Raw genomic sequence first — 20,515 nt, 5'->3', positions numbered from 1 at the left:
TGAAGCCGACTTAACTGTATCTGTAGTATCCTTTATCTCCAATTCGATGGGATAGATGCGTTCCACATAGTCACCAAATTTTGAATTGTTTAGTGAAAGAACGTCATCTATATAGCGGAAAGTAGAGTTAAAGGATATTGCTAACTTCTTATCTTTCTTCCTAAGAAGTTCCTGCATGAAGTCAACCTCATAATAATAAAGAAACAAGTCTCAAATAATTCTCGATCATGCATAATAATGATGGTAATGATATGGTTCTGTAATAATTAATACATGTATGTAGAAATAAGACAATAACAAATTATAATCCTTCATCTATAGAATTGTTAGCTTTACTATATAAGATTCATATTTTCTTCATAGCATTTGTGTCCACTACTGACCTTCAACACTTTGATATAATATTTTTTTCTTATGTTTATTTTTCTATCGCCTGACTCGACGAACAATATTTCTTAGATTGGTATAAAACTGCATGATTTGTCTTTTTAAAATGATATAGTCAGAAGCTACGACTGCTGCGACTATAACTGTGATGATAAAAATACCGAACACACCAATTGACTTTGCAGCTGGGCGATCATCCTTTGCACTTTTTCTTTTTCTAACATATGTTGATGTCAAATTCTTCTGCACTGCCAAATCTTTTTCAGTTTCATCTTTTATCTTCTGAACAACTTCCTTTGTAACATTTTCGTAACGAGGGTTTCCAACTCTCCGACATGGACATTTGCATGCTACAAAAAAAAAATCAGTCATAAAGCCATGTTCAATCCACTATTTTTACATTCGAAAATGCATGTACCTAGTCAGAAATATGACAGTTGTTGTTCATTCGTTTGATGTGTTTTGTCATTTGATTTTGGGGACTTAACGATTGAATTTTCTTCGGAGTTCAGTATTTTTTTACTTAACTTTTGCTACTTTCCATAATTAAAGCCATGTACATTTTCACGATATTATAATTTGGCCTCTCTCATTAGCCACGAAAGGAAAATTATGAAAACAATAATAAGTCACTGCACGGCTTTCAATGATGAGCCAACAGCGTGTCGGCAGACATAAAATAACACCACCGGAATTATCTATCTCAAGAAAACCTGTTTTCACACCGTTCTGATACTGTACTAGATTTAATTAATCCCTGGTTTTACTTTTTTAAAATTCAAACGTTCATGTGCAGGATATTACGACCAGATTTCACTCAATTTGTATACTGTCAATTGTATGTTACATCTGTTTAATGTCTGGTCCATGAATCTCTATGAGCACCATAGGGTAACAAAGACGAAATAAATTAGATGTAACACTTGCATGATGATTCGCCATTGTCGAAGCCTTAAATCGAATTTAACTGAATTAAAAAAGATTGATGTAAATATATGACAGAAATTATGATGCAATTTATATTTGAATTACGTCATAAGTGATAAGGTTTCTAATAAGCATTGTTTAGATAGGTGAGGAAATGAAAGAAAAAATATGTTGAATTATTCGCAGCTCTATAATTTGATTTTACTCCAAAGATTGCATTAGTAGTATTTGACAAAAAATTTTGAAATTTTCAGTTATATTAAGCGTATTCGCGTATTCAAATTGGCTTTCTAATTGTCTTGATTAGAGCATGGCTGATGAAACGTATTTAAAAGACAAGTACAGGATTTGTAAACGTCTGATGTACCAAATTTTGAACCTGGTAATTCTAATGAGTATTTTAGCTGTACATTAATGTCTTTTTCGATTTCATGCAGAGGACCCCCCCCCTTTTCCCAAATATTGAAGCAAGCACTATCCCTTACTTTCACGATCCTTTTTTTAACTGAGTGACCATGTAAATTGACCTTTTTTTTTTTTTTTAAGACATATAAACGTTTTATTTCAAAATATTTCCTGTGTACAATTACCTTAGTCGTCCAGGATCAGGCTAAGGGTCCCTGTTTACAAAAAGAAACCATCTATCCAGGGGAAATAGAAGGCAATAAAAAAAGTTATCCACTTTTAACCTTGGAATACATTTAGTGTAAAAAATATAATATCCATATAATGTAAGAAGCATCTAACAGTTCTACACTTTAATTTCAAAATAGTAAGTAAATAATTATAAGATACCCACATAAAAGATGTGCATTTACTACAATAACCATGATAGGCTAATACTTTGTTTGATCATTTGTTTTTGATACAATCATTATTCTAATACTATAAACCGTAAAAAATGTACTTTGACTCAAGCTGTATTATACTATATAAAATGTCTAAAGTTTCATTATTACAGACTCCAATTTTGTCTTATCAATGATATCAACGCCTTTCAAAAGAAGAACAAATTTTAGATTATATTTCAAGTTTTGTTTCCAGATTTTATAAATATCTTGTGGTGTTTTAGGCGTTTTATTGAATTTTATTGAATTCCTAATTTTCCATAGTGTCCATTTAAAATATATGATTATTATGTTTAAAAAATTATCATATTTTAGTTCTCCTGTGTTTTTACCCAATAGAACCTCCTTTTCACCAAAAGATTTATTTATTCCTATTTTTGACTTAATAAGTATTTCTTGGAGGTTTTTTAAAATTAACTGTGATGTACTACAACTGAAAAATAAGTGTTGCAGGGTTTCTATATTATTGTCATTTTGACAAATGTGGCATTTTCCATTTGATATCTTCATTTTTTTTTAATCTTTCTTCAGTATATAAAATATTGTGCAAGGATTTCCATTGGAATTCTTTTACTTTATTTTCAATTTTCAAAAATTTTAGTCCCGACCACATATTTTCCCAAGGTATATTTGTTCCAAATATTTCCTCCCACTTAATTTGACATTTTGGAGATACATCTTTATTTAAAACCGTACGAATATAATTGAGTTTTAACTTTGATGGTTTGATTTTTTGGTTGTTTAATTTAATGATCTCAAGGTCATTTGAAATCCTTAATTTACTTTCATGTTGCAAATTCTGGTTTCCGCAAGATTTCAAAATTTGCACGAAATCTTTAGGAATTGCCTGTTTAATTTTTGAAAATTCGGAAATACAATTTCTTCGATCAATCAACTTCTTATAAATTTCATTGCAGCTGATGAAATCTGTAGTTTCTAAATTCCAAATGTCCTGGATAGTTGTGAAACCGCTTTTTAAAAAAGAAGAGTAGAACAATGGTTTATTTTTGAAACGAATAGAAAAGTTTCCAAATAACCTCGTATTTAAAATAGCACTTTTATATAGAGGTATTTCAACATTTTGAATAAATCCTGACCACGTATTTATAATTTTCTGATAAACTTGTGGTAGTTGGTTCATATCTAAACCGTTCAAACTTGAACATTTACATACAAAAAAAGTGTCATTATATTTTTCGTCAAATTTCCGAAGCCAATACTTACCGATCGCATTCCAGCTTTCCAAAGGCTCATGAATTAAACGATATACTAGTTTTGTTTGTTTGCTTTTTATAAACGTATCTATACTTACCATTCCCATCCCCCCTTTTATTTCGTCCAAACAACAGACATTTCTATCTACCTGGTTCACTTTACCGTCCCATATAAAGTTCCAAATTATATTATTTAGCTCTTTAGTATATTTATCCGGAATTCCTCGTATTTCGATCTCGTATGAACAAAGAGAAAGTATCATATTTTTTACTATAAGTGTTTTACCTTTAAATGTAAGCTTCCTACTTTTCCATACATGTACACAGTTTTTAACCTTTTCTATTATTTTTCTCCAAATATCATTGTCATCTATTTCATAACCATGGCACACCCCTAAAGTTTTAACATTGCCTGTGATCCATTTGATTTTATCAAATTTAAATCGTTTTCTTTTAGAAGCCCCTAATAGTAAGCCTTTTGTTTTGTCATAGTTTATTTTAGAACCCGAAGCTTTTTCGTATAAGGACAAAACTTTAAAAGTATTTTCTACAGATTTTTCATTTTTATTAAATACCTGGGTGTCATCTGCAAACATACATAATTTGGTTTCTATAAAGTTCCCTCCCCCTCCTGGTAATTTTAATCCTTCTATTTTAATGTCACCCCTTATCGCACATGCCATGGGTTCAGCTTGTATGATATACAACAGAGGCGCTATTGAACACCCTTGCCTAGCGGAGCGAGTAATAGAAAAGTATCTTGATACAAATCCATTAGTTTTGATACACGTAGTAGCATTATATAATAGCATCTTTATCCATGCTCTAAATTTCCCGCCAAATTCAAATTTCTCCAATACAAAATCTATCCATTCCCATTCAACCCTATCAAAAGCTTTTTGTTGATCCAAAAATAATATAATTCCTTCTTCATCTTCGTTGTCAATATATTCTATAATGTCCTGATGTAAATTGACCTTTAATCATCTTTTAATTACTCATATTTCTAATTTACAGAAATAAATCAACTGTATATCAAAAGAAAATATCTATAAAAATATATGTGAGTATATATATGAGTATAATAAACATACTTTTGCACTCAAAATTTATTTGGGACCATGTAGAATTCGCAAGACATTCAATACGACCATCCCCATACATGGTGTAGAATATTCTACACCTAAATTCATATGATATACCAAAGGCTTTTGAAGATTGATCTGTGAAACCTCTAACCATCGCATGAGGAGCATGCAAAGCTGTTCTTGGATCTGGACAGTCTACAAATATTTATAGTAACAGATATCAATACAAAATTTATATTGCTGCATCCGGGCTTCTTGTATCATCAATGTATGAATTTTATCTATTAGTGTGTATCAGGAAGTAAGGATAGTGCACCTCTAATCGCCACATGCAACAATGATTAGAGAGGATGAGAGGAATCTGCTTAACTATCCGGAGAACCTAAGTTCACTATCGATGTGGTAAAAGTTAAGCTATCAATAAAGTGTTGTGCACTTGGGTTTTCTTATCGTCAGTTCTCGTTTATTAGTTGTATGTCAGTTTCTCTTCAATTCTAAGTTTGAATTTCTCGTTTGTATCTTCTGCATCGATATGGAGTTTAATCAAAGAGCGCACATCTTTGACTCAATACTTCAATGTATACTTTATGTTTGATTATCATTCAAACCATGTCATAGGGTAGTGTTTAGAGTAATGTTATTTGAGTTTTCGTCGTGTTTTGCAAATGAATGCTTCTTACAATTTAAGTTCAAGTTGTGTAGTTGTGTATCAGGAATGTACAGTACCATGTAGAAAAAACAATGCACACTTTACGATTGTTGAGGAATTTCAATAAATATCAACTTGTCTTTTTGAGGTCTAAAATGAATCAGAATGGGGTCTATTCTTTATCTAAGTACATTTTCATTACAATTTTATAATCTGTAGTGGACAATCATTTTGTGTCTAATATTTTATATTTTAAGGTGATAAATACCTGGTATGCAGGTGATTTGTTTTGACCAATTACCACTCCTTTCACATGTTATTTCTCCGTAGCTATACTTGGGGGTTAAGGTGGTTCCAGAGTTACATTGTAATTGTATTGTCATCCCATACTGAAACATAGTTTCTTCCTTATAGTTTACAATGTACGCGTTTTCAGTTGTTGGGACAATGCAACCTGAATTAACATAAAGAAACTTGTAAAGATATTTTTTAATGAAATGAGAGATTTTAATGTGTAGTTGTCAGTCTTTTATAAGCATTTGTTAATATTGGTAGTGTAAATGAATAATTCATAGTACAAAATGGTTTATATACTTCTAAAACAGCTTATTTATTTCCATACACATACAATGATTTAAAATTACAAACCATGGGTTTCGATATCACAAACTAGTCAAAATATTTACTAAATTTTATCATCGGTACAAGGACATCATTTGTAAATATAACTCAACCTGCCGACATCTTATATGTTCAGGTATTTCACATGTGTCACTGCCAATCTTTATGGTAATATCCTTTACAAAGCAAAATGTTGACCTCGACTCAAAATGCTTATATTAATAAACTATAGTGTTTGAACCAATCTACGTATATCAATTCTTTGAGATCAGAACTCATCATTGTATACTGTCAAGATAACGCTGAGAATATTGACTCAACGGTAAGGTTTTAAAATGCTCTTGACAGAAAATTGCGCCAAAATTAACGTTATCAATACACCCTTTAACATACGAAATATTTATAAGAAACAAACAATAATATAAATATTGTCATTGGCACTTCAAACAAAACAATTGGAAGGCACAATCCACTGCAGAATTATCTTCCAAATCTGCTTAGGACATTTAGTTGTCCTTTTGATAGGCAAATCAAATCTTCGTGTTGCAAAGATGTGAAATTGATTAAGCAAATGTATACGCAATGCCGGTATAAATGACAATTATCGAATCTTAAATATAATAAAATAATTTCTGTAAGAAAACAAATATGTAATTATACTGTTGGCAAAAACGAAAATAGTTGTCTTATATACCTTCTGCGCATGTAAAGATATCTTCCTGCCATTTAGAATTGTTCAGACAAACTATAACACTAGAACCAAATAATGTGTAATCACCATAACAACCCATGGTCACATTTCCTCCGGCAGCCCATGATGTATTTTGTTCGATGTAGGAGTTGTTATAAACAGTTTCAGGGTCTGCACAATCTGAAAAAAAGAAGAATGATGCGTGTGAGATTCTTTTGTGCTACCATTTACCCTGTAAGATTAAAACCATATAAACATGGTTCACTTTGATAATTACGGGCAACTAACGTTATATGATTTTATTTTCAAACATTTTCCGTCGAATTGAATCTAGTTGTTTTTGTCTTTTTTGATTACTGAATAAATCTTTAATGCACTTGTTTTAAATGTTGGACAGTCTAACAGGATAACATCTCACAATTTAATAATAATTAATAGCAATACGATATGAACTACGTGTAGCTGAACATGTTTAGTTTTGAATTGTATCGACAGAAAACAATATACATGTAACACTAGTAGCACGATTTCAGTCTGAAACGGTCATTTTGGTCTGATCACATCTTGATTGACTGGATTTACCGCTAGAAAAAATCGTCAAGATATTTAAGATCGTTAAGTCGCCGTTCAGATCGATAGCCTCATCAGATTAATCAGTTCGTTAAGGCATGTCAAGACGGAAAAGACTGAATCGTCTAGCGGGTTGTTTAGACCCGTTAAGACCGTGTCAGACCAAAACAGACCATGGATACAAAAGAACATTCAAAATTTTCAGACCCTGTTTAGATCCGTTCAGTATACCGGTTTGATACCACGAGTTGCGCCCCTTCTACTCGATAATGCATTTTAGATTAATACATGTATATTTGTATTTTATTATTAGAATTTGAAGTATATTTTGAATAATTAAAAAAAAATAATTAAATCTTGTGTTAATTCTTTATTTCTTTTCTTGTTTTGTTGAGGAACTAATAAATTATTCGTCTATATATATATGTTGTTTATTTTTTAATAAATGTTAGTTTATATAAATATATATTGATAATTAAATGCAAGGACGTACATTAATTGTATACACACCAGAATGTATGCCATAAATTTAACCTTGAAATGTTGTGAACACCGGTAAAAATGTTTTTTGTATTTGAAGATTAGTAACGGAAAATCCTAAACGTAACCTAAAAAAGTTAAGGAGATGTGGTATGATTGTTAATGAGACAATCCACAGAAATGCAGCGGAGGCAAATTAACATAGTCATGCATATTTTTGTTTTATGCATGACAGTTTCTTTAATTCGTTTTCTGTTCATATATGTCCTAGTTTACCGTTGAAGCTGTTGCTTTTTTTGGTATGTTTATTTTTTTTTTTCGTGCGAGTTACTCTATTAAAGTTGGAAAAAAATATTCCCGACATTCGGAAATTCGAAAAAAAGACTTCCCGGATCCCGAAACCTGATCATATACTGCATTCAGTCTCTGTCGGGACGGTGTTAAAGTATCACCGTATAACTTTTTTTTTCATTCAAACAATATATCCTTATAATATTTATTTTCTTATCCATATAATATGTATATAGTACTTTGTATATACTTTGTATATATATATGGCGTTGATTTAAAATAAAATCTGTTTTAGTTAAAACGGTCGAGTTCAATGGCACGTGCTAGTAATCAACCGGGTCAACAGGTAACAAAATCAATGATCCATAACGTAAGAAAGTACATGCCTATTATATTTTACAATTACTCTCATCATCATTCTTGATAAAAAGGTCTAAACTTTAATAAAGAATGAATGAACACGTATTAGTGATGTCTGACCTTCAGTTTTTAATATAAATTAATGCTTATGTTTTTTTTTATATTAAGCAAAGTAACGAATGTGAATCTATTATATACGTTAAAGGTTCTTACAATATCATATATGTCTAAACACTATACCAAAAGACCATGCAAAATATTTGAGCGCCGCATGTAAAACCATTAAAAAAACATGTACTGTTAGGAAGTTTGTTTAGTATTCAAAAGAAACGTTTCGCTTCTCTATATATATATAGCTACTTATATAGTTTAGAGAGTATTCCTTTAAATTGTGTCAGTTATATAAAGTAGTGTTTATTTGTATTCTATTTATTTATCTAAATGTATCATTATAATATACATTTTGTATTTCACAACTATATATATTTTAAGTTGTAGTGTGATTGATTGTTGTTTAAAGTCCAGTGGCAAATACTTCATGCATGTTCAGGACCAGCTGTAAGTTTATGACATGTATGGAACTCACCGGTGTAGTTTTCACGTGTTATAATAGATAAAAGAATGATTAATTTTTAAGATATCGAAACATAAAGGAGGCAAGGCGCATGGATTACCCGCACTTGTCAGTTCTTTTCACTTTTTTGTCTTAAAAAATAATTATTTTTTTTTCGATGTTTTGTATATGTTTATATAATTTACGATAACTGTGGTGTATACGTGCTGTCAGACGAAAGATACAAATGTGCCCTCTAAATATCTTTTTTACTATGGATTGTTTGCTTTCGTATTGACGTTTAACACACAACTTTAATTACTGACTGTGATGTATGTAGAAATTCAAACGTACTGGAGAATGAAGGATGCAAATCCAAGCTTTGAATTAAAATGGTCATTAAGATTGCCACACAAATAAAAGAACAAGTGTAAGTGTTGGAATGACATATACAATATATCACCATGTGCATTGTCGGAGAATTTAATTTTGATTTTACTTTGGTAACTGGACAAAATTGAAGAGAGGCCGCCCAATCTTTTCTCCTTTTTGTTACGAGTACAAATAGATTTTATTTGCTTTATAGACATCGAATAGAATTCAGGGCATAACATTACGGAATATGATCTTCAAAATATACAATTTAATACCAATAACATGTAACAAATACAGTGTTTTTTTATATATATATATATAAAAGTAATTTTTTGATCATCAGTGCAAGCAGTAGCGTTTGTTTGATTTTAAAACACGAATCGATCTATACTATTTAAAATTACAATACGCAAGCTGAAACCGTACCAAGTGATTATTATTTTTGCACACTACATCTAGGCTGTCGTCCCACCTCTAACAGTAGACGGTTCTTTTGGTGGGGATATTGTGCATTCAACCGTGGATATGATAAAATATCTGTAATAAACAAAATTGTTTTGTTTTGATTGTGTAATGTCTTAATTTTTAAGCGGTAACGCGGGTTCGGTATTAAGCGGGACAATTGGTATGAACACATTTCGATATACGTGTAAATTATATTAAAAGATGCTTTCAAACGCAGTTATTTTCGAGGATATTTAAAGATAAAAATAAAAAAATCCTTTTTATGTTTTTGAATTAGGCTTTTAATTTCCATTCCTAATTATATATCATTGTAGAAAAAATGTATTTTATACATTTAAAGTACATGTAATTCTTTATGCTAGCTAGTCCATGAATAAAATTGCATAAATCACAAAAACACACTCGGGAATAGCAAGAAAGTTTACCAAAAAAGTAGTGGGAACTTTACTGTTTTTTTTATCATATATATTTCTGATAGTTTTTCCGACCTATTCACCTATTTTCAAACTTGAAAAGGGACCTCTTTCAGCGGCACGAGCCTGGAACATGTACACATGACAGTTGTAAGTAACAGCTATATAAATATACAAGAGAAGATGTGGTATGATTGCGAATGAGACAACTGTCCACAAGAGACCAAAATTACACAGACATTAACAACTATATGTCACCGTATAAGTTGCGGAAAAATACAATAACTGTAACTCTCTATTCAAATGACTTCATAAATGATGGGAAGAAAATTACATGCTACCTATTTTGATAAATAATTTTGAACACTTTAATCCTAAGTAAGACTCATATTGATTGGAAATAAACAATCAGCTATATATTTTCTAATTAGATGTAGCGTGAGAAGCAGAGGATGTACAGTTATGCAATGAATTGATGTTGCCATTTCCTTGATGGTCTATGAACACACTTTTATCTCACAGACAAATAATGACCGAACACTGTATTGATTAATAACTGCTTTATGAAAAACAGAACAATAAAATTGAGAATGGAAATGGGGAATGTGCCAAAGAGAAAACAACCCGACCATAGAAAAAACAACAGCAGAAGGTCACCAACAGGTCTTCAATGTAGCGAGAAATTCCCGCACCCGGAGGCGTCCTTCAGCTGGCCCCTAAACAAATATATACTAGTTCAGTTATAATGAACGCCATACTAATTTCCAAATTGTACACAAGAAACTAAAATTAAAATAATACAAGACTAACAAAGACCAGAGGCTCCCGACTTGGGACAGGCGCAAAAATGCGGCGGGGTTAAACATGTTTGTGAGATCTCAACCCTCCCCCTATACCTCTAGCCAATGTAGAAAAGTAAACGCATAACAATACGCACATTAAAATTCAGTCCAAGAGAAGTCCGAGTCTGATGTCAGAAGATGTAACCAAAGAAAATAAACAAAATGACAATAAGACATAAATAACAACAGACTAATAGCAGTTAACTGACATGCCAGCTCCAGACTTCAATTAAACTAACTGAAAGATTATGATTTCATCATATGAACATCAGGCACAATCCTTCCCGTTAGGGGTTTAGTATCATACCATCATAACATATATGAGAAGAACATAACCCGTGCCATGCCAACCACTAGTTTTTGAATAAATGTGTTTAGTTCCGATGCAAATACCCTATAAGTGAATCAATATTAACGCCAAAATATGCAATCTTTAATGACCTGACAACAGTATCGTAACTATATCCCTTCTTAATAAGTCTATTCAAAGGTTTTGTTAGTTTTTGAGGTGAATACTGACACCTTTGTGCTTTATAAAGAATATTTCCATAAAAAATGGATGTGAAATACCTGAACGTATAAGAAGTCTGCATGTTGAGCTATATTTCCGAATGATGTCCTTATACCGATGATAAAATTTAGTAAATGTTTTGACTAGTTTGTGATATCGAAAACCCTGGTGTAATAATTTTTCAGTAATACATAAATTTCTCTCGTTAAAATCTAAAACATTGTTACATACACGAGCGAATCGTACAAGTTGAGATATATAAACACCGTAAGATGGTGACAAGGGAACGTCACCATCTAAAAATGGATAATTAACGATAGGAAATGAAAAATCATCTCTTTTATCATAAATTTTAGTATTCAGCTTTCTGTTAGTGATATAGATATCAAGATCGAGGAAATGACAGTGGTCATTGTTAGTATTAGCTTTATTTAAAGTTAGTTCAGAAGGATAAATTTCTTTAATATACATACTGTAGTCGCCATTATTGAGAGCCAAAATATCATCCAAATATCTAAAAGTATTATTAAATTTGTTTATCAGATGTTGTTTCGATGGGTCTTTGCTTATTTTTGTCATAAATTGTAACTCATAACAATACAAAAACAGGTCCACAATAAGTGGTGCACAGTTAGTCCCCATTGGAATTCCGATAATCTGACGATATACGGAATTCCCAAAGCGAACAAAAATGTTATCTAGTAAAAATTCAAGGGCATATATAGTATCTATATATAAGTATTACCCTTTGCGCATAAGAATATTTCTTTTTGCCATTTCGAATTGTTCTGACAAATTATAACATCATTGCCAACTAATGTGTAACCATCGTCACAGAGCATGGTCACATTTCCTCCAGCAGCCCATGATGTATTGTGTTTGATAACAGAGTTGTTATAAACAGTTACAGGGTCTATGCAATCTGTAAATTAAAATACGATGTGTGTTAGTCTGTAAATTTCTACTCATTTCTTTGTGAGGTTGACCTATTTACAAAACGGTTCACTTAAATGTATAAAAACATGACTTTCATTTAATTATACTCAAAATCAAAAAATTCCCTGAAATGATCTACAATTTACCCTGTCGCTGTATGAATGGTATAAACTTACTTATAAGTGATCATACACATACATTATACATCCTCTTACGTTAGTCGGAGAACGGACTTCGTACTAATCTATAAAGGTCCGATCACTGTCCAAGATTATAGGGGATTGTTGAGGTTTAGTACACATATCCAAACCCGTCACACTCGATAAGTTCCTATCCAGCGTCAGGAGCCTGTTGTTTAGTATTTGTCATTGTTCGCTGCCTTTCATATTTGTTGATTGTTTTGACATGAAATAGGCCTTTGATTATTTGGTTTCATTTGTTTCAAATTTTGTCATGACGAGGATGTTTCTATCTGATTTAAGGTTTGCAAATTAATCAGTTGTACGATTTCCTCATCCTCGGACTTCTTTTAATTTGAAAACAAACTGTGCGCATTGCTGTGTGTTTGTTTATTTTAAATTGCTTAGATGTTAAGGGGAGGTTTGAGATCTCACAAAGCATGTTTCACCCCGCCGCATTTTTTACCCTTTCCCAAATCTGTAGCCTCTGCTATTTTTTATCTTGTATATTTAAAAAAAAAACATTTAATCAATTTATATGTTTTTGAGTTAAGTGTTTTTTTCACTGAATTAGTTCACTTTATTTGAACTCTGTTATAGCTAGTTTCATGTATGTAGCATTGTATGTTGTTTTTTTTTTTTTTTTTGGTTGCACTTCAATGTTTCTGTTGTTTCATTGCTTCCTCTTATAGTTCATGTGTTTCCCTCGGTTTTAGTTTATAACCCGGATTTTTTTCCCTCAATCGATTTATGACCTTTCAACAGCGGTATACTACTGATGCCTTTATTTGATATATTTGTAACTGAACGTTTCTACACATTATTCCTAATTCTATATTGTTATGAAAAGGAATAACATTTGAAAGTCTATATTAACAGTTGTGTGTACATCTTTCGTTTCCAAGAGCGCTAATAAACAGCATGCACTACCAAGAACATAGAAAACACGAAGAAATATAAAAAAATCTTTAAAAAAACCACAGACATTGGTTAATATATAATGCTTGAAGGAAGAAGTTACACCACGAATTAATTTTACAATACACATCGGAAATACACTTAAAGAGCTTAGTATATCGTTAAATGGACCAATTTGTAACACAAACCATTCTGACTGGTGTCAAATCATATTTAAATCCTGAATAAAAAAAACAATAACTTTGAAGTTAATCAAGACATAATAAATACTTTTCGTTACTTATAGATAATCGTTGATCATCTCAACGAGATTGATATTCTCGCTTGAGCCGGGACGGCGAAAGCGAGAAAGGCAATCGAGTTGAGATGATCAATGATAATCTGTTTATTGCTATTTTACCTATGACGACGATGTCAATTTCATGTCAATTTCGTTAGCAACGCCACGTGCATGCTTAGTTTTTAGCGATAATTTTCAATCTCAAGCGAGTAGCATGATATGAAAATTATCACAAAAAAAGATCAAAGGAAAAATGCACAAAATAGCGATCAAGTTAAATCGTAACCGGATACTGATTTTGGTAAACTGAATCTTTCAGACAAAGAAAATTATTTGCGCAGATCACGACACCTAGGTTCGCGACGCTACTGTTCATATCTTAAACAATTCTGATTTTTTAATTTGCTGAGGAAATAAACAAGAAAAAAGAATTACCATTTGCGCAGATCAAAACACCTGTTTGCCATTGGGAATTGTTCTGACAAATTATAACATCATTGCCAACTAATTTATAACCATCATTACAGGCCAAAGTCACATTTCCTCCAACAGCCCATGACGTATTTTGTTTGATGTTAGAGTTATCATAAATGGTATCAGGGTCAGTGCAATCTGTAATATAAAAAAAAATATGCGCGAAAGTTTCTATTATACTACACTTAACCCCTATTAGATTGAAAACTGTATTAATTATCAGTTTAATTTGTGAAGCATCGGATAATCGAAAATACAAAATACCGCTTTTATAACCGCCAGTGTTAACTACATGATGCAACATAAAACACATATTACATTTAATATTGAGTTGTTTTGTCACGATAACCCTCAATAAAGTAAATTTTGGTAGGCAATGACAATGACATTTAAAAATTGACATACCCTTTCTAAAGGCTTCAGTTTCAAAAAGTGGCAAAAGATACAAAGTGGACAAATGAAAACCATAAATATTTTAACAATAGAGAGTATCATTGTCAAGATAAAAGACACTTAGGCTAATTAATCGTTGAATACCTAATTTGTTACTTGATAACATTGTTAGCGGTGTCATTTCGAAATGACACCATCAATCAAACATACTTTGAAGTTGATAAAGACATTTATAAGTACATGGCGCTACAGTTGGTATCAATACATGATACTGCTTTTGTTATTTGCTGAAAAAATAGAAAAGAAAATCATATTACCATTAGCGCAGATGAAGACATCTGTTTGCCATTCGGAATTGTTCTGACAAATTATTACATCATTGCCAATTAATGTGTAGCCATCATTACAGGCCATAGTCACATTTCCTCCAACAGCCCATGAAGTATTTTGGTTGATGTAAGAGTTTATATAAACGGCAGTAGGTTCAGTGCAATCTGTAAAATTAAACAAAACTATGCGCAAAAGTTTCTATTAAGCTACCCTTAGCCCCTTCCAGATTGTAAACTTTAAAACAAAAAAAGAACTTTACAAAAATATCAGTTAGATTTTTAAGTATTATTACAGGCCATAGTCACATTTCCACGGATAGCCCATGGAGTATTTTGTTCGATAATAGAGTTAGCATAAAAAGGCATCAAGGTCTTAGCAGTCTATAAAATAAAATCGAAACTTTGCGTTTGAATATCTATTTCCTACATTTCCCCCCTGTCAGATTAAAAAAGGTTAAAATAAGAATTCTCATTTTTTAAACATCAAATTATCTTACGAATTAGCAAAAATTCAATTACGAAAGCATCATGTTTACTCATAGCAATACAATATCATATATCTACGTTAATATTTGTTTTAAAAAAATTACTAGATACAATATGCAAATAAACAATAAAAAAAGCTTGCCTTTACAACCACCCGTGTCAACATAGATCAAACATATCAAAGGCAAAATTGTGAGATGGTGTTACACGTTAATTATCGTTAAAGTATATACTGATAAGTAAAGACACAAGTCGATGTTGCAAAAGCATAAATTGATTGAGAGAAAACAAATTCGGGTTACAAACTAAAAAGCTTTGAAGTAACAGATCAACTGTAATGTTAGTATGTCTTTAATTTTCCTAAAGCAGAACTCAAATTTAGAATTAAAGTACTCAAGGTAATAATATAGAGTAAAAACATGATTTACCCTTTTGGCAAATAAAATTAGGTCTCCATGTACTATCTGCCTCGCATGTAATTGATTCCACATCTTTTTCTGCTGTATATCCCCAATCACAATATAGGCCGCTAAGGTTTGAGGTGACATGCGTATTACTTTGTGAGATATTATGTACTCCACCATTTTCTATTTTAGGTGCATAGCATTCTAAAATATAAAGCACTCACAGTTTCAAAATATAAAGATATGTGAGTCTTAAATTGCCTATTTAATTCTCTGATCATCAAAAATCGAAGGTCATACTAAGTTACATGATTTTTCATTCATTTTGCCTCAACTAGGATTAAGGCTAAAAAAGAAAGAAAAAAAAACAACAAACGAGAAACTAGGTGAATAATTTGACAGATCTTAAATATGTGTTAGATAATCTATAACATATGAAGATGTACAGTTATCTCTAATTCCACTCAATCCTCATTTTACAAGTGAGAAAGGCACAAAGGGACATGCCATACCCTCTCGTTTCTTTTTTAATTCAGTTACCTGGGAGAGTAAAAGCACAGTCTTCGTCATAATTTCCATCTAAGTCATAGTCTGCTATATACCGATCACTAGCCAACAAATGTTTTTCTGGAACTAGAAGTAAAATATGAAAACACTCAATAACAATTTAATAGCAATGTAAAAAGCAATTAGGTACAAATCATTTTTCGATTTCTTTTACGGTTACGGAGGAAATGTACAAACAAAAATCAGTATTGGGGAGATAAATCTTACCATAAAATGTCATCAACTAAACAGGTAGAAATTTGAAAGCTGAATAACTGTCTGAAATCTATACACTGAGCCCCGTATCGATAACCTCTTCCAAGACATACTTTTACGCATCACTTATTCGCTCTTCGTGTTGATATCGGACTAAAAAACTTACATGAAAGAAAGGATCTATTTTAAAGTTTCAGTGTTAGGCACAATATCAAATCATAAAGAATTATTCAAACAAAACAATGCATGTTCTGGTTCATAAACAGTTAAGCATGTGCTCTCGATATATATGAAGTTCTGATCAAATACATTGTACAAGCCCAATGGATGTCGAGAGTCATTTATAAAAAAAAAGGGGGACAGCCTAATATTTACAGACATCCCGAAACAAATTAGGACTTTAGATAATACTTTTTTTAAGGCCTGAAAAAAGTTTTTCAATTTTTAAGATAATTATTGAACCTAGCTATATATATATAGGGGGTGAAAAAAATGAAAAAAAAAATTAAAAAAACTTTAAAAATCTATGGCAAGAAAAAAGTAAAATACACACTACACTGTACAATGGACATAATCAAAGTGGTGTAGATATATTTACCGAAGTTATAGCCAGCTAGTGTACAAATGTCCTCATGTATTAGACCATCACAATCTGAGTCTTCGGTCTTATGCAGAATACAATTCTGTAAAGACAAATACAAATGCATTGTTTTCATAGAAACGTTTAGACAAAATAAGATGAAAAACATTGAAATAAGCAAGTACATAATAATTGATATTTGATTCAAAACAATCCATATGAACAACTTCAGTGGTATAGTGCTTTCCATTTCAGCTAGGACTTGCTTGTTCCACTGCCAGTACTACCGTTACAAAGTCTTTGATTATAAGACTTTCCTAGCGCACTACAATATGTCTTACAAGTCATTTAGTTTTGAGATCAGGATAATTTTTAACGGTAATGCTTTTCGTAATTGAAATGAAAAATGTGTAACAATTTAACTGAAAAAACTTAAGGCCTAATTTATAACGAAACAATTTGAATAAAACAAGTATGACAAAGATCAACCAACGACAACCATTGAACCACAGGCTACTGACTTTGGATAGACACATGTAGTGTGGCGGGGTTTGACATGTATGAATGCACCAATGCATATATTTCTTCCTAAGTAATATTTGGCAAAGGTTTTTGGAATTTTAAAAGTCTGAATCCTTTTCTATCTCTAGCTGTGTTCACTCAAGTGTCACTGATGAGTCTTATGGAAACGAAACTCGCGTTTTGATTACCAAATTCTAGGTCGGCATTAGATAAAAGATTTGATGGTTATAATTAGCGTGACAATTCTTACTAGTAGTGTAACCAAAGTATCCACAAACAAAGATTTGTTATGCTTAGTTATTGTTGTTACCTAAATGTTTACATTTTTGTTTAGTAACACTTCACAGAGCAGAATTATCTGATCGCATAGATATCTATTTTTTGGTAATCAATAAGGATTCTTATAAAATGAAGCTTTACTTGATCAATTACCGTTGAATTGGCAACAAGTTTTCTATGTTGTGTCATGTGTACTATTGTTTGTCCGTTTGTCTTTTTCATTTTTAGCCATGGCGTTGTCAGTTTATTTTCGATTTGTGATTAATGACTCTGGTATCTTTCGTCCCGCATTAAAAATAAAATAATGACACATTTTTCCCTCAAAAGATATTTGAATGGTTAAAACCAACAATTTTGTAGCTGAGAAATACAGTGTATAATTTATTTAATCGTTCTGCTTTTTAGACTGATTTACCTTATATAAAAGTTAAAATAAAAGAAATCTGTATCTCAGTACACGTTACTTCCTTCCAAGCTTTGCAATTTTCCATATTAGAAATGAACATAACTTCAGAACGGTATATGACTAACAACGCAATAATTTCGCATTTGTGTTGTAGTTTTAAGTATTGTGGAGGAGTATCATTAAATTATGTAAGAGTGCAGAAGCGAAATTAATAGCTATTTTCAAAGCAATAAATTGGCATAGCTCTAGAATAATAGGTTGTACTTTGTAAATACAGCTGTTTCTCAAACCACACCTATTTTTTTTTTTGGGGGGGGGGGGGGGGAGATATGTTATTTTCATAGATAATTAATTTTGTTGACGTACTGGTTGTCACTAATGAACTCTAGGTTTCATGTCATAGAAACATAACTTGGGGTTGTTACCAGTATGAAAATATACTATTGCGGTGAAAAATGTATTTCGAAGTAGGCAAAAAGTAAAGGTAGGGGTAATACATAATTTTAGTACAAGTTTTAACTCAAACAAGTTCAGGACATATACATGTAATAAATATGCCGCACAGCAACATGTTTTGACCTCTGAATAAAAGGGGCCAAAGATACCAGAGGGGCAGTCAAACTCATAGATTGAAAAAAAAAACTGAAAACCCCATGGGTAAAAAAAAAAGAAGACAAACTGAAAAAAAATAGTACACCAAACACAACATCGAAAACCATGACTTAGCAACCCCAACCCCACCAAAAACTGCGATCTCACGTGCTCAGGAAGGGTGAGCAGATTCTGCTTCACATGTGGCACTAACATAGAAGTGCAAATTAACTTTCTAATCTAGGATATATAAAGGCAACAGTAGTATACCGCTGATAAAAGTGTCACAGTTTTAGCTCCCACAAATGGAGTTCCTATGGAAAATTGTGTTTTCTTTATTTACAGAAACTCAACCTATAATGATCGAGGTAAGGTTTGGTTTATTTTGGCGACAGTATTTAGATATAGGAAGATGTGGTGTGAGTGCCAATGAGACAAACTTGAAAGCAGGTCATCCTATTGTTGTCATACAATTGTTACTGAAAACCCCTTATCTTTATTTAAAATTAGTTTTCCAGAGTGACCACTTGAAATTGTTTTTTTTTTACAATTTCCTCCAGAGACCTCTTTATTAAACCTCTATGTTCCTATTCTAGTCATGGCTACCATGTTGGTTGGATAGCATGGTCATCTGACACATTTTTCAATGAAGACATCTTATAGACAATTGTGGCTAAATTTAATAGTAGATGAAGTGGAGAAGAATTCTGTAAAAGATTACAAACATTTACAAAACATTGTAAAATTTTACTATTAAGTGTAATAACTCCTTAAAAGGTCAATTGACAATCTAAGTCATAATTATAGTTTTATTTGTAAATCTTTATTTTCCTAACATTATTGTTGTTTACAGTTTATCTTTATCTGCTAGTATCATAGTATTCAAGATTAAAAACAAAGAAGTGCAAAATTTAATTTGATTTACAAATCCAGGGGCAGCAACCCATCAACGAGTTATCTGATGCATCTAAAAATAGATGAATCTTGGCCAGATGAACATTTATAACCATATCAGATTTACTCTTTAGTCTTTTGTTTCAGAGAAATAATCGACAAATGATATTTCATTTATTTGTCGAATTCGTAAGTTACTAATTTCCCTTTAACGGAGCTATAAATTAATACTTACTTCTTCTTTAGAGAATTTCATTCCAACACATGATCCAAAAGCTTGTCCTTTGTAACTGCCACCATACCAAAGAACATGATCGTGAACGTTGCTATTAAAACTTGCTTGATAAGTTGTATTTTGTTGAAGCGTTATTGGCATACTATAGTCGATCATATCAGTGTTTACATAGGAGTAAAGCTCAAATGTAGTGTTAAGGCTTGAACCATATGCATATAATCTATGTTCTGATATATCTGCATTTATATTCTGGAATGTTTTGAAATCATATGTATCCAATATGTGATCAGTTGATGGAATTATTACCATAAATCCACTGCCGGCATTGTCGATTACAGTTACCCAAACAAAAACAGGCTGGTCGCAGGATATTTTTTCTAAGTTATATATTTCTCCTTTTGATATTTGCTGGAAGTGTCCTGGTTTATCAAGATATATTTCCCATTCAAAAAAACGGAGAGAATCTGATATGGTTAAATTACAACTTGTTACCCAAGATGATGTCATTATACGGATGTTGTAGTTCGCAATCGAATCTTCATCAAGTCGAAAGTTAATAGGA

At 31.7% G+C, this 20,515-nt stretch overlaps 1 protein-coding gene across 1 annotated transcript; it reads right to left on the bottom strand.

Annotated features, from left to right (window-relative positions):
• Positions 1 to 226: 226 nt before the first annotated feature.
• LOC143043027 (zona pellucida sperm-binding protein 3 receptor-like) lies at positions 227 to 17,153 on the bottom strand. The gene is made up of 10 exons (XM_076215525.1): positions 17,045 to 17,153; positions 16,225 to 16,317; positions 15,709 to 15,888; positions 14,783 to 14,959; positions 14,034 to 14,210; positions 12,031 to 12,207; positions 6,429 to 6,605; positions 5,382 to 5,567; positions 4,471 to 4,659; positions 227 to 737 (listed from the first exon to the last, which is right to left on the bottom strand). Exons 1-10 carry the CDS (start codon positions 17,151 to 17,153, stop codon positions 427 to 429), a joined length of 1,776 nt encoding a protein of 591 aa, XP_076071640.1. The 3' UTR covers positions 227 to 426.
• Between the last annotated feature and the right edge of the window lie 3,362 nt (positions 17,154 to 20,515).

The sequence above is a fragment of the Mytilus galloprovincialis genome, chromosome 8 (assembly GCF_965363235.1).
Source record: "Mytilus galloprovincialis chromosome 8, xbMytGall1.hap1.1, whole genome shotgun sequence".
NCBI lineage: Eukaryota > Metazoa > Mollusca > Bivalvia > Mytilida > Mytilidae > Mytilus > Mytilus galloprovincialis.
Note: the sequence above shows the minus strand (reverse complement) of the source record. Positions and strands in the feature narration are given on the sequence as shown.